The 14350-nt window shown below is 35.2% G+C and overlaps 1 protein-coding gene across 1 annotated transcript in view; it reads right to left on the bottom strand.

The window, feature by feature from the left end:
- The window catches only part of MMS22L (MMS22-like, DNA repair protein), a 171441-nt gene that overhangs the window by 19439 nt on the left and 137652 nt on the right, over window positions 1–14350 (bottom strand). Inside the window, exons 15-18 of the mRNA XM_006881199.1 lie at window positions 12441–12591; window positions 10378–10529; window positions 9408–9550; window positions 5047–5206 (exon numbers count right to left, since the gene is read on the bottom strand). Of these exons, the coding sequence (XP_006881261.1) occupies window positions 5047–5206; window positions 9408–9550; window positions 10378–10529; window positions 12441–12591 (606 nt within the window). The remainder of the gene's footprint in view (window positions 1–5046; window positions 5207–9407; window positions 9551–10377; window positions 10530–12440; window positions 12592–14350) is intronic.

Below are 14350 nucleotides of genomic sequence, written 5' to 3'. Positions count from 1 at the left end.
TGATCATGAGGATGGTACAGAATAGGGCAAGGGTCTGATCTGTTCATGGCGTCTCTATAATCCTAGTCAACTCAACAACCACCACCACCACATACACCTTGAAGCAATCAACTGACCTCCTTAAATGTCAACATTTATATCTTTCAAAATATTGCAACAGGAATAAAAATATACTAGAATGTTTTTGTTTTCTCTTTAATATCTTTTTTATTTTATTATTTTTTGTGCATGTATGGTCAAATCAGATCTGACTGGTACCCCTCCTTCTCCAGCAGAACATCTGGTGGATTCGAACCAGGCACCTCTCTGCGATTGCAGTGCAAGCTTTTTCTCTTTCATATAAACAAAACCAGGTGCTACTGAATTGATTCTAAATTATAACAGTCCTGTGTCAGAGTAAAATTGTATTCTGTAGTGCTTGATTTATTTCATTTCTTTCCTCATTTTTCAAAATGTGCACAACAGACACCAATTCAAGTTTCTGTAAGAACTATTCAGAGATGCTGATTTCCACTTTCAAATTGTACAACCATTTTCACTCCTGAATATTCCTCAGTTAACATAAAGTAACTGCCCTCAAATTTTATACCTATTCTTTGCAGTTGTTGTTGTCAACTGGATTCCATAAATCTTGATCTTGAAAGTGCAAAAAGCTCAAGACAAACATTTTATAATTAGTTAAGCTGAACGGTTATTTGTCTTTAGAAGGCTTCAGGAGTATTTCCCAGTTTAAGGTTTAAAGACTATCTCAAGACAATTGTTCCAGGAGTTCTGTTAGCTTTCATGGCCTGAGAAAGTTTGGATTCTACTAGAATTTGAAATTATGTTCTGTATTCAGCCCCCCCAATCAGAATTCTTCTATATGTTCTTTGATCCAATTGATGAATAACAGTAGCCAGACTCAATTCAGTTCTTCTGGAAGCAACTGTTTATAGAGATAATTAGATAAATGTTTCATTTCTTCCTTCTATTTGTGTATCCTCTTCCTCTGTATTTCTAGGCAAAGAGAGACCATTTGTTATGTTTTGCCTGGCCTCCTGCAAGCCTTAGAGACTCAAAGCACCACTGACAAACAAGGAAGTACAAAGAAGCACTAACCAATTAACCAAGAGGTCTTAAAATCATTATCAAATCACATCAAGTTTCCTGGTTGTACGTAAGCAACAGTCTTTTATTGTTACCAGTTTCCATAGTATTTTCAACGACCGATTTTTTGGAAGTAAATTGTCAAGCCATTTTTCTGAGGTACTTCTGAGCTGTTGTTATGTGGTCGAGTGGCCTGTGACTTAAGACCTATAGCAACCTTATGTACAAAAGCCCTTATCTTAATCTCTGACACACCTACCCCTACGACCCTAAGTAGACTTACTCAATCTTTCCATTGAGAGCTGAGCATGTTAAATACCCAGGACCTCCATAAAGAAATGGAGTTAATAGACAGTTTCCTTTATTATGTCAGATACCAAAATTGATACTAGTAAAGTCTGAAAAATGAACATCTTTTGTTTAATAAAAAAATCTGAGAAAGTTTGTAACTCCTATTGTTGCTGTTTTGTACCACTGAGTTGAAACTGACTCATTGCTAACCTAACTATGGATTTGCAGACGCTGTAAATCCCACAGGAAAAAACTGCTCATCTTTCTGCCACAGAGTAGTTAGTAGATTCGAACTACGTAAGTAGGGTTGGCAGCATAACTCTTTACCATTAGATCATCAGAGCTCCCTAATTCCTATTCAGTTGCGTTGTTACTACTGAGATTTCCTTTCCTGGACAACTAATTCAAAAGAACATTCAATAAACTAGTAGAAGAACTTATCCAAACAATATAGAAGTACGTCTACTGCACAAACTTTCACATTTTACTTATTATTTTTTAAAAAAATTCTCAGTCATTTTCATAAAATAAAAAGTTTAAAATTCAAGCTCTGGGAGGGGGGTGGGAAATGCTTCCAAAAGACTATATTGATTTTTTTTTTAAAAAAACCACCACCAATAATCACTTCCAAGAACAACAAACAGTAACATTAATCTTCTGTTGTAAAAGGAAATACAATAATCAATCATAAAGAAACACAATGTTCACTTTGCAATATTTTAAATAATGCTGTCGTGCTCTCATTTCTCCAGTAGGTGGAAAACTTAGATACGACAGCAATGTGAGAAGAACTCACTTTCTAACTAACATTAATATACCCGTAAGAGGAACTGCCATCACTACTGACATTGGAAATTATTCATATCACTCTCGGGTGTCACACAGGTATTACTTATAAAAAGAGCAGGCACCTACAAGCCAAAATTGCATCATCTATCCTTGTACTTCATCTGGTCTAATGGTTAAAACCCTTTGTCGAAGACCTTTACATTTATGAGTTCATAGAAGACAGAGTTGATACATTTGTTTTACAGCCAAAACAAGACCTCTGATTTTTTCATTTCAGTAAAGAATGTTTGTGTGTATATATTAAAAATGCAAACAAAAATAGAAAGAGAAAGGACCTGGGGAATAATGTCAATACATACAGCTGCTTTGCAGAAAGCCTTTTTTCTATCTAGGCACTTTACATATTTACTGCTAACTGTAAAACACATAATATAAAAATATTAATGCAACATAATCTCATCACCGAAAGATAACTATAAAAATTTTTGTGCTTATTCCTTTTTTAATTTTGTATGTATTATAACTAAAAAGGATAGTATTTTTTAAAAATGTTTTTATATATAGAAAACAACTTTTCTCAATCAGGACCATTTTAAAATACATTTGGTGTACTTAGCTAGGTTTATAAAATTATTAGACTTAAGAAATATTTATTTAGTATATGCCATTGAAGAAGCTCTTTGCTTGTACTTATTCTAGTTTGCAGTTCAATGCTTGACACACACCCAGTAAATGTTTTAAAACATACCATGAGAGGAATAAAAAATTTAAAAGATATGGTCACTACCATGAATATGTTTTTAAATCGTGTAGGACATTTTGAACACTCAGAAAAATCATAAGGAATGCCACACTCTTAAAAATGTTGTAGAAGAATCACAGAAGAGGTACAAGGAGGGAGATCAAGTCGACCTGGGAATGCAGGAAAGGGTCGTGGGTAGAATTTCAATTACAGAAGAATTAAGTAGTAGAGGAAACAAAAAGAAAAAAAATCTAAAGGAAGGGTATAGAATTGAAAAAAAAAAGGACATAAAAGATGAGAAAAACAAAAACGATATCAATAAAGAGAAGGAAAGAAACTGCTGGTGGATTAACTCTGTCATTTTAGCTGTCTCATCAGGAGTGAGATTTTGCCAAAAGTTTTGAGCCACCTTTCCTTTGTCTTCTAACTCTGCAAGTAAACAGCAGGAGTAAAGCCCAATTAGGAGCTAGCAACATATATAAGTGTCTATTCTCTTTCCCTCGAGTGGACATTAAAAATTAATCCTTACGAAGTTTATACAGGCTCCAACACTCAACAAATTTTAATTGTTCCATCTCCATGAATGCGACACTATTCCTCTTCAATGTGTCATTCTGGACATAACAGAACAGGTAACTGTCTGATTCAAAGTGGCCAATACCAGCCTGTTTCTGTTCACTATCTATCTACATGTACTCCATTTCATTTTTCCTAGATTCATATTTCAACATTCCACATTGTAATTTTTAATGGGTGTTTACAGTTGTTATTCCTCATTTTAAGCCTTCCCACTTTCACTAGGTGAAAGCTTTACTCCATCCACCTGCTTCAGTGGAATCCTGAGTGCCTTCCAACCTGAGGGCTCATCTTCTAACAATCTGTTACTTACAGGGCTTTGAAGGTCTGTTATTTCAGAAATGGATGGCCAGTCTTGCTTCTAAGTCTAAGACAGACAAGGAATATATAGCTACCATTGATTAATTAAAAAAAAATCAATGAAGAAGCAAAAGAAAAAGGTTTAATTTTTCCTAAGGAGACTTTTGTCCCAAACTTTCCATAATTATTTAAAAAAAAAAAACTCAAAAAGATTTTGCATAAGGCTGTCATAAAAAATAAAGAGAAACTTGCACCAAAGTTATTATACATTTGGTTTGGCAAAATCTAAACCTAGACACTTCAGAAAACTTTTTCAGAGACTAATAATTTATAAACCTAAATGCTGAAACACTTATTAATCTACATTTTATTAAGTTAAATTTATAATAAGTTTCCACTTATATTTTGCTCTACAATTAAGATCTCTGAATTGTTACAATAGCTTTCACTACATTAGACATCATCCATATTTACACATTTTCACATTCTCCTTTATCTTTCACAACAAAGATAAAAGGTTTCAGACAGCCCAAATCAGGTTTATTCATATGTTCACAAGATCAAAGGAAACAGATATAAGGTGTTGGCCACAGAGAAATACCCCCCCCAAAAAACCTTAAAAAAAATTTAAATTATGTATAAAAACTTCTAAGGAAATCCTTCTCATTTCCCTTTATCCAGTTCCTATTTTTGGTTAGCAATAAGGTTTTAGTGAACAAAGATATTCAAATTACTGAGTTCCAAAAGCAAGATGAACTCAGCTGTTACAGAAAAGGCACAGAAAAAGATTTCTTTTTAAAAGAAGAAAATAGTATTGTGAGAAACAAGATTTGAAGCATAAATATCTTCAGTGTTGTAGTAAATCCTCTCCTGATGTTCTTCATACAGCGCAAAGCATGAAAATAAAGGATGTGATGATTTTCTGATGTCTTCATTCTGACACTTATAGTTAAGAGTTAAATAGTCCACCTATTCCTAACATGAGTGACTCACAGCAGACTGCTGACCTCAAACTGTTATCAGCATATTGCCAATACTGATTATAATTAACTTTAATATTAACACAAACAAAATATATAACAAAAAGTGCTTAAGCAAGGCACAGATAAATCTAAAAGTCAACGTGAATTATTTTCAAGTGAGTTTTTAGGCTATTGCTATAACTGGTTGGCAGTGATGACTTAACTAGTGTATTTCTATCTATGATACTATTGTCTCAACTGAAGAAGTATTAAGACCAAAAGAATGTCAGTAATACATACCCATCATGCCATAAGCCAGCTGTAGGCCTGCACTGGAATTTTTTTTCCCCAAATAAGGTTTTATATATTTTAATACTTCACCAAGGTATTCTAGGGATTTTGTTACCATGGCAGATTTATCGGAAAGTGTCTGTAGATTTCTGTAAGTTATACCAACAGCCTATAAATAAGGGAAAACATGATTTAGCTCTCCAAACTTTATATATTACAGACTTTGAAAAATAATCTCTTTGTAGAGATACTTGCATGCATAAACTTTTCCATACATTTAAATTTTCATCCTTTATGATAAACACTTAGAATGAAAATGCAAGTGAAAAGAAAGCTTTGTTGTTTAAAATCAAAATGAAGGTTAAAACAATGAAAATCCACTTTGAACAATAATTATTTATTAAAGTCTGATTCAAAACAGGAAGCGCTCATGAACACTACTGGATCTATGACCTGGTCCCCACTTGATAGCAATGAATACTAGTACAACAAAGCACTAAAGGAAACACAGACGAAGTCAGAGCAAGACTTTCAAAAAGGTTGGCTCATCATATTTCTAAGGAACCCTGGTAACCTAGGGGTAAGAAGCTATGCTGCGATCCCAAAGGCACGTGCTTCCAATCTACCATCTCTTCCCACGTGATTTACTGCCTTTGAAAACATGATGGGGAAGAGTTAGCTATGACTCATTGGCACACAACAACAATAACAAAATCATTTTTCAACTTTATAGTTGAGAATGCAAAATTCTCAAATTCTTCAGGCAAGACTTCCAAGTGTGGCTGCCACCCTCTTAGAAGTAGGCTTCTTAGTTCAGCTCTGTAATAGGAAATTCTTCTTCCCCCCCTAGAATTGTCTTTGAGTCATCAGATGCTTCTGGACTCTCTCAGAGGGAAAAAAGGGATGGCATGGGGGACAGATGGTAAAATACAAATGCGATGAAGCAAAGTCATAAGTTGGTGAGAGGCAAACAATTCTCACTTCCTAAGGAGTCCTAAAAAGGTCTCAGTCATTCTAGGGTGTGGAGGTGGGTGCGTGGAATCTGTAAACAACACATTTGAGAACCAGTGCCTCAGACATCTCAGTTGTTCTTATTACTTAGCCTTTCACTTCTCTAGACTTGTTTTTATGTGCTGTTGAGTAGAGTACAACTCATCGTGACCTTATAAATTGCAGATATGAACCCTATTCTATCCTGCACCAGGGTCATCATCTCTAACATACTTGGGCCCATGACTACGGTCACTGTGTCAGTTCATCTGGTGACCTACCTGTAAGAAGTTGCACTGTCAATCGTGCTAAGGCACACAATTTGAATCCACCAGCTGCTCCATGGGAGAAGGATGGGCAGTCTCCTCCCATGCAATTTACTGCCACTGAAAACCCACTGGAGGTCAGTTATAAATCGATTCTGACTCAGTGGTACTCAACAATCTCTAGACTGCTAGATATGAATTCCTCACTCAATATCTTACTATCATTGGCTTTTATCAACATTTCTGTGCAAAAAATGAGAATACAGAGGCCTGAAAATACAACCTTTAGAAAAGACTGCTTGCAAAGGTGGCCCCTGGCTGATGCTTGGAAATGCAGATTTGGGGAGTTTGCATGATATAAGGACTCACTACCCCTGAAGTGTTGATTCAAACAACATTGTTTATGCTAAACATTTTCGTTCCTTATGAGACTCAAATTTTGGTTAAGTATTTGGCTGAAACGAACTTGTGATCAGCCTCTAAGAAAAACTTGAGCACTGAGACTAATGAGCTTCTTTGGTAGATAACATTTAATGTGTTTTTATGTTTCATTGCTGTAAAAATGAAACATATAGTTAGTGTAAGACTCCCAGAAGTTTTACCTACTGCCTCCAGACTTTGGCCCAGGCACCTTTTCTCTTTGATGACACTGCTATGTTGTTATGTACCATTGAGTCAAAACCACCAGCAGGTTTTCAGAGGCTGTACCTCACACGGGAGGAGACTGCTTATCTTTCTCTCCTGGAACAGTTGGTGGATTTGAACCACCTGCCTTTGGGCTGGCAGTAAACTTCTTCCCCAAAGGCCACCAGACCTCTTTTACATTCTTATATTGTAAGAAAGTTTAACTGTGCAGCTGACAATACGGAGCTTTCTTTGAGTCCTCCTTGTAAGGCAAAGAATCAGGAGATGATCTTTCAGATTCTTCAAATTAAACACATTTAAAATCAAACTCCTCACCTTGTTGTGTGCTGTCAAGTCAGAACTGACTCACAGCTGACCCTCCAGCAGGTTTTCTTCACGGGAGGAGACAGCCTATCTTTCTCCTTTGGAACAGCTGGTGGACTCAAACCACCTGCCCTTGCTTTGGCAGTGCAACTCCCTACCCACTAGGTCACCAGATCTTCCTCGTCTCCTACTACTCTACCCTAAATCAAAGTATTCCTATTTCTGATAGTTAAATACAAAGTTCACTCCATATCAATTGAGGAATTCCATAATAATTCATTATCCAACTATTTCTAGCTATTACTAGTTTTGCACTCTAACTTACTGCATTTAAGTTAGAACCAACTTATAGCTGACTTGCCAGTGGGTTTTCAGAGTAAATCACACAGGAAAGGACTGCTCATCTTTTAGCAACAGAGTGGCTGGTGGATTCAAATACCAGGAAGTCCAGCCTTTACACTCTTATGGAGTCCAAATATAACTTTGCCTCAATCTTTAACCTACTCCACTGTCCTTAAGTTTCATAAAGTCATTTCATTAAGTCAGATCTATTTCAAAACTTTACACACTTTATAATATACAAGCCAAACTTTATCACCAATATGCAATTGAATTATTAGCCTGCTGATTGATGTATCAACAATTTGTCATTAAGTTCTGTGGGGTCCATCTGCATTTGATAGCAACCTTACTTAAAACTGGCATTTAGGAAATACAGTCTTGTATAGTTAGTTAAGGATCTCTGGTGCTTCGGTGTTTAAAGAATGCGGCTGCTACCCAAGAGGCTGGCAGTCAAACCTACTAAGTATCTCTGTGGGGAAAGATCAGACAAATCCAGTCCTGGAAACCCTACGGAGCAGCTCTACTGTGCCCTACAGGGTCTCTAGGCTGGAGATGACTTGAGAGCAGTAGCTTTGGTTTTAATTTTATTATTTTAACTTTTGTGTGTGTCTTATACTCTCAGGCAAACAAAAGGGCTCTGAGGTCTACAATGACTTCTTTCAGCTCTTCAAATGTCAAAGAAATTCAAGTCTAAAATTACTTGGATTTTAGAAAACAATTTTAATATAATGGATGACAAGAGAGTAATATAATTGAATCAAATTAAGGAAGACTCTGAAACCTCTCATAGCCTAGGAAGGAAGTAAGGAGATATGCTACTAACCCAAAGGCAAGCAGTTCGAATCTACCAGCTACTTTGAGGAAGAAAGATAGGCAACAATCCATGCAATATACTTTGAAAACCTGCTGCAGGATCAGCTATGAGTCTCTTTTATCTATGAGTCTCTTTTAACTTGATGACACACACTAACATCTGAAAACTCTGAGTGGGCTGCTATCTCCGGTTCTAGTCTAATATCGTTGGTAGCAAACCATAGGTATTTAATTAATTATAGCCTGAAAGACAAAATCTATGCAACTTCTAATGTATTTTAATGTATCTTAATAGAAACTAATAAAAAAAATCAATTTATATAAAGAAATTAAGTTAAAATTTTCAATGCAGTTAATACCAAGCATTTTGTAGAAAAAGAAATCATGCATTATTCTGAATAGCTTACAAGACACCCATCCAAGCATATTAACAATTTTAACTATGCTGTAAAACAAAAAATATTATTTAAAAATACAGTCCTATATAATTAAAAATTAAAAGTAAATTTTGAATGGGACTATTTACAGTGTAGATGAAATAAAACAAATGGCATAAACTTTACTATCATATGAAGTAGCTGGCATTTATAATAAATACACTTAAATTTTACTACACCACTGTTTACTATAGGGTGGTAAACACTATTAATCTGGAACTATTCTGGACACTATGCAGAGAAATATAGTCCCTTAAGTACCTGCAGAACATTGTTACCCAGCAATTTGAGCAATAAGATATTTCTACAATTTAGATCAGCCTTACAGAAAGGCTCTTATGCATCATTTCAAAAATTATTTTCCATTAAATGTAATTTTGTTGTCCCTAAGAGTGAATTGTACTATACTTCAAAGTCACATTTTTCCTCCTCTAGAATTTTAGAGTGGAAGACAACTAGTTAGATTAAATTGAAAAGAATTCATTTTATTGAAAAACTTTTATGAATACGTTATGTTTTCTTAAAAAAATAATTGTAACTGACCTAGAAAATTATGTTAATAAATGAAAAATACCTCAAGGAATTGAACAAGTGCTTTTTTAGGGTCTTCTAAGACGGTTAAATATTCAACTTGAGCCTTTGAGAAAATATTCTTTACTTCTGGTAGTTTAAACAGCAACCTTGTCAGTTCAGCCAACTGTTCCAAGTATTCTTTCTCTATTAAAATAAAAAATTAAGTAAGTTAAATAAATTAAATGTCTATCTATAGAGAGATGAGCAAACAGGAAATGTGCAATTGTTCATTTATGACATCCTTGCTTTTAAAATTCAAAGACTTGGAATTAACTCTCTCTAAGTCTAAGCACCATTTAAAACAAAACAAAAATATACTTGTGAACATCTTAAGCAGAAAAGTTATTCATGTAGAGCCAATTGAAGTAATAAGCTATCAAAGTAAATTTAGAGCAATTTTCAGTGCAGCCGTTGTGCAATTTACAAAATGGCCATAAACAATAGCTTTAGGAAGAGGCATGTCCTACAAGCAGCCAGGACGGCATGGAAGATAATGAAAATTTTAAAAGTACAAGTATCACTCATGAAAAATAGTAATGCAGAAAAAAGGAAAAATTCATAATTGGATTTTTTTAGGGTGTTCACAATGTGATATCTGGTTATTTATTTCATATTTTCTGCTTATTTTGTGTGATCATTTTCTTCAGGGGGAAAAAATAGCTTGTCACCCGAGGAGTAAGTTTTTGTTCTTTGCTTCCAAAGAAACAGTTCTTTTATCTTTACAGGAAGGAAATTTATCACAAAAACTAACTGGAAAACATAAGAAAAGAAAAAGAGGATGCAAAAAGGAAATAAACTTGTGCTCAGTTACATCTAATTATAAATTTATTTTACGTATTTCCTATTCATTTGGGTGGCAAAAGAGTAAATTTTAAACATATTTAAATATACATAGAAGGCCAAAAGCTTCCTATATGCACATCCAAAAGTAACTGAAGAAACTAAACCATAGCACAGGAACACTTACTTACCAATGGACTGTTCAGGATTTATGTCAATGAATAAATCATCAGGCACTGAGAAGTTCTTTATATACATTTGCAAAATACAGCGAATCCATGATCTCACAGTTAAGGCTTGAAAAGACACACAATCTGAATGACAGAGTGCTTCACATAATGCACTGTAAAAATAAATGGCTGGTTATTAGAAAAATATAACAATATGTTTCCAAAGTACAGATAAAAAGTAAAGAAACATTCCTCATTCTTGGCTTCACTTACTTTTCAGACAAACACACTACAAGAGAGAAGCCCTCCTGAAAATGAAGACCACAGACAGACATGAAAAGCTATTTCAGCCAAATATCCTCATCTTTATATGCAGTATCTAATTTTTAAGATTTTGTTTTTCCCACTGATGGCATGTACACAGACTTACATGAAGGGGCAGGTAAGAAAGAATTTGGTTAAAATGGGAAACATAAGAGCTTTCTAACTAGGTTTGTGAGAGAATAATAAAGAAAGTGGTAAGTAGGATAACTAAAGTAAAAAGAGAAATAAAAATCTTCAACATATAGAAAGCTGAAAAACTAAAGACAAAATATACTTTTGTGTGGTTCTCCTGATGATTTTATGCTCTCTTTCTACCTTTCATGGTACCCCCTCCAGTCCTTACTTAAAACGATCTCTAAAAGAACTCTAAACTGTTAGGTAATATATATTTCTAGAAATGTTATACTTTGAATAACAGTTGCACTAAGGTTAAGTGCTGTCAAGTTGTTTTGCAATTTATGGTGACCCCATGTGACAGAACAGAATTGCCTCACAGGGTTTTCTAGGCTGTAGTTTTTATAGGAGTGGATCACTAAGGCTTGTTCTCATGGAACTCCAGGGAAGGTTGGACCTTTCTGGTTAAAAGCCAAGTACTAACCAACATACTACTAGGGCTCCATTAAATATAAGTTGTCACCAGAATGTATAGCATAAAGAAATGAAACTAGACATTTTTTAGCTATGTATCCTCAGCGAAGCTACTCTGCATTTCTTTTTCTTTAACTATTACTGAAAAGAAAATACTATTCCAAATTATCTTGGGGAACTCTGTGGCATAATGCCAAGGAGTTGTGCTGTCAATCCAAAGGCATGCGGTTCAAACCCACTGGCTGCTCTGGGAAAAAGATGGGTAATCTCCTCCCATGTGATTTACTATCTCTGAAAACCCAGTGGAAGGTAAACATGAGTTGGTTCTGACAGATGAAACACAAAAACAATTTCAAATGCTAAAATGATTTAAAGCCATTTTAGCAAAATATTTAATGATAATGTAAATATTATTATTGCAGTATTCACAAGCAAGAAGAGATCCTTAAGTAATATAATGGAAAGTGATTGCTATTACATTATAAACAAAATCTTAATAAGAAACAGACATGTAATGATTATACATAATATACATTCTTTCTTATAATAGCACCTCACCAACTATCTCTCTCATTTTTCCAGACAACTTAGACAAGATCTACACTGGCCTCTCAGATTGAAATACATACTTTCCCCTTATCTTGATGTTTATTTAAATCTTCTGGATCACAGTATTCTAACTTTTTTTTTTAAAATTATAGATTTTCTAAGTTCTGTTTAATATGGCAAGAGACCCTTATTGTTAAGGATACAAATGTTCAGGGCAGCAAACTGTTATGTTTGTGATTGCAAAAGTTATGAGTTAAGCTGTCAAAAGGATATGGTTATCATTAATTCTAAAACTACAACAATACCAGTGCCTCACAGACTCAGCAATATTAGTTGTATAATTTCTTACAAATGCTGAGCATGGAAGGATCATTTTTCAGATGAGAATAAGGCTAGGAGAAAGTTTTGAAAAAGACCTTAAACAGCAACATGTAAAAAACAAAAACATAAGGCACCTTTCCTACTACTAGTGTCAAAATGCTGATGTATCAAAAAAAAACCAAAGAATTGCCATAGTGTACATGACAAAGTTCAGTTTTCACTTGTGTAAATCCTTCCTTTTCTAAGATACTAATCCATCAAGGACTTACACTAATATACACATTTGAAATAAAAACACTTACCTATTCTGTAGGACATGACTTAAGTATCTTGCTACAACTTGGGGACTGATGATATCATCCCAACCAAAAAGTCGAATCATTGACAGAACTGGTTGAGGTTGAAAATCTGATGGAGCTGTGCTGGGTATGTCCATTGCTAGCAAAGTAAAATCTAGATAGAAATGAGAAGTTTAAAATGAGAAAATTTTAAAAATTCTGTACCACTCTCCCCCAAACTGCATCAATATGAAAAAAGAAAAAAACCCCAAACAAACAAAACCAGTTCTAAATAATACAGTGTTAGATTTTGACAAAGTGTAGAACAAAATCCAAAACGGAACTAAGTTCACCGTGTGAAAAACATTTCTACAAGAAAAGGTCTAGAATGATCTACCTTAGCAATGTCCTTATGGTTCTATGACTATAATGACTCCAATCAAGGCTCATATTTAAGTCTGATGTTTTCGCTAATGTCTTTTCTTTCAAAAGATATCCTTCTTTATCCTACAAGTCTAAACATGAAATACTTAAAATCTAGTTACTGAAGTTCTCTTCCCATCTACAGTCAATGACTCCATCCCATTTCAACACGTTGAAGATGATATAAATATGGATAGCTACCAAATATAAATGTTCAGTTTTGATCTCTTCACTGAACAACAGTCATATATGCAACACTTGTCTGCATCTGTCAGTTTGCCGAACTGTGTTAGCTCGTGCATCTCTGTGAACCTGGAAGCTATGCTACCAGTATTTCAAATACCAGCAGGGTCAACCATGGTGGAAAGCAGAACTTCCAGACTAACAACTGAAGGACTGGCATCCACTTCTGAAATAATAAGCCTTAAAAACCTTGTGGACAATGGAAGAACACTGCTGGATACGATGCTAGAAAATGAGGCCCTTGGCTTGGAAGGCACTCAAAACGCAGCTAGGGAAGAGCTGCCTCCTCAAAGTAGTTGTCAGGTGTCAACGACTGAGTACGACTCATAGCGACCCTCTGAACAATAGACCTGTACCTTGTCCTATCTCTGCCATCCCTCTATCAATCCATCTCGCTGGAGATCTTCCTCCCTGTCTCACTGACCCACGAATAATGATGCAGATGGAGTAAAGCCCACTCAGTGAAAGAACTTAATTTGCTGAAGTGTCAAGACTCAAAACAAAGAGAAAGAGCTTCAAACGTCTATTACTACCACGATGGGCTTGAGTATAACAGATACAGGGTACAGGACAGGGCAAGATTCAGATCTGTTGTGCATGGGGGTGCTATAGTCATCAACTCAATGCCACCTAACGACAACATTTAACACTTCTATTTGTGTATCTCAAAATTACATCCATAACCAAACTGCTAATGTCCCACGAAATATACTCCTGACATAATTCTTCTCTTCTCAGTAAATTACAATTCAATCCACTTACCCATCAAAACCAACAAACTAGATTTTCTTATTAAAATTATTCCCTTTATTTCTGCCCACTAGATTGCACTTACTTAGAAAATTATGTCAGGTCTTCTTTCAAAGTTCCTTTAAACCAGAATTCTAACCATCTTTTACCACTACTGTTGTTGTTATAGGCCATTCAGTCAACTGAGACTCATAGTGATCTTCAGTGTACAATAAATCTGAACTCTGCCCTATCCTGGGCCAAACTCACTGTTTCTAACACCTCCTCTCCATTACCCCAGTTACTATGTCAATGTATCTCATCCAGGGTCCTCTTCTCTTGTGCTGCCCTTCTGAGCATGATGTCCTCCAAGGACTAGTACCTCCTGGCCACATGCCCAAAGTAAGGGAGATGGAGCTTCAAAATCCTTGTTTCCAAGGAGCAACTTGGCTTCACATTCTCTAGGAAAGACCTGTTTGTTCCCTTGGCAGTCCGTGGTTTGTTCAATGCTCTACTTTTTTAGTATAAGAAACAAAATT

This window comes from Elephantulus edwardii, unplaced genomic scaffold (genome assembly GCF_000299155.1).
Source record: "Elephantulus edwardii isolate Elephantulus edwardi_28Jun2011 unplaced genomic scaffold, EleEdw1.0 scaffold00013, whole genome shotgun sequence".
Lineage (NCBI taxonomy): Eukaryota > Metazoa > Chordata > Mammalia > Macroscelidea > Macroscelididae > Elephantulus > Elephantulus edwardii.
Note: the sequence above shows the minus strand (reverse complement) of the source record. Positions and strands in the feature narration are given on the sequence as shown.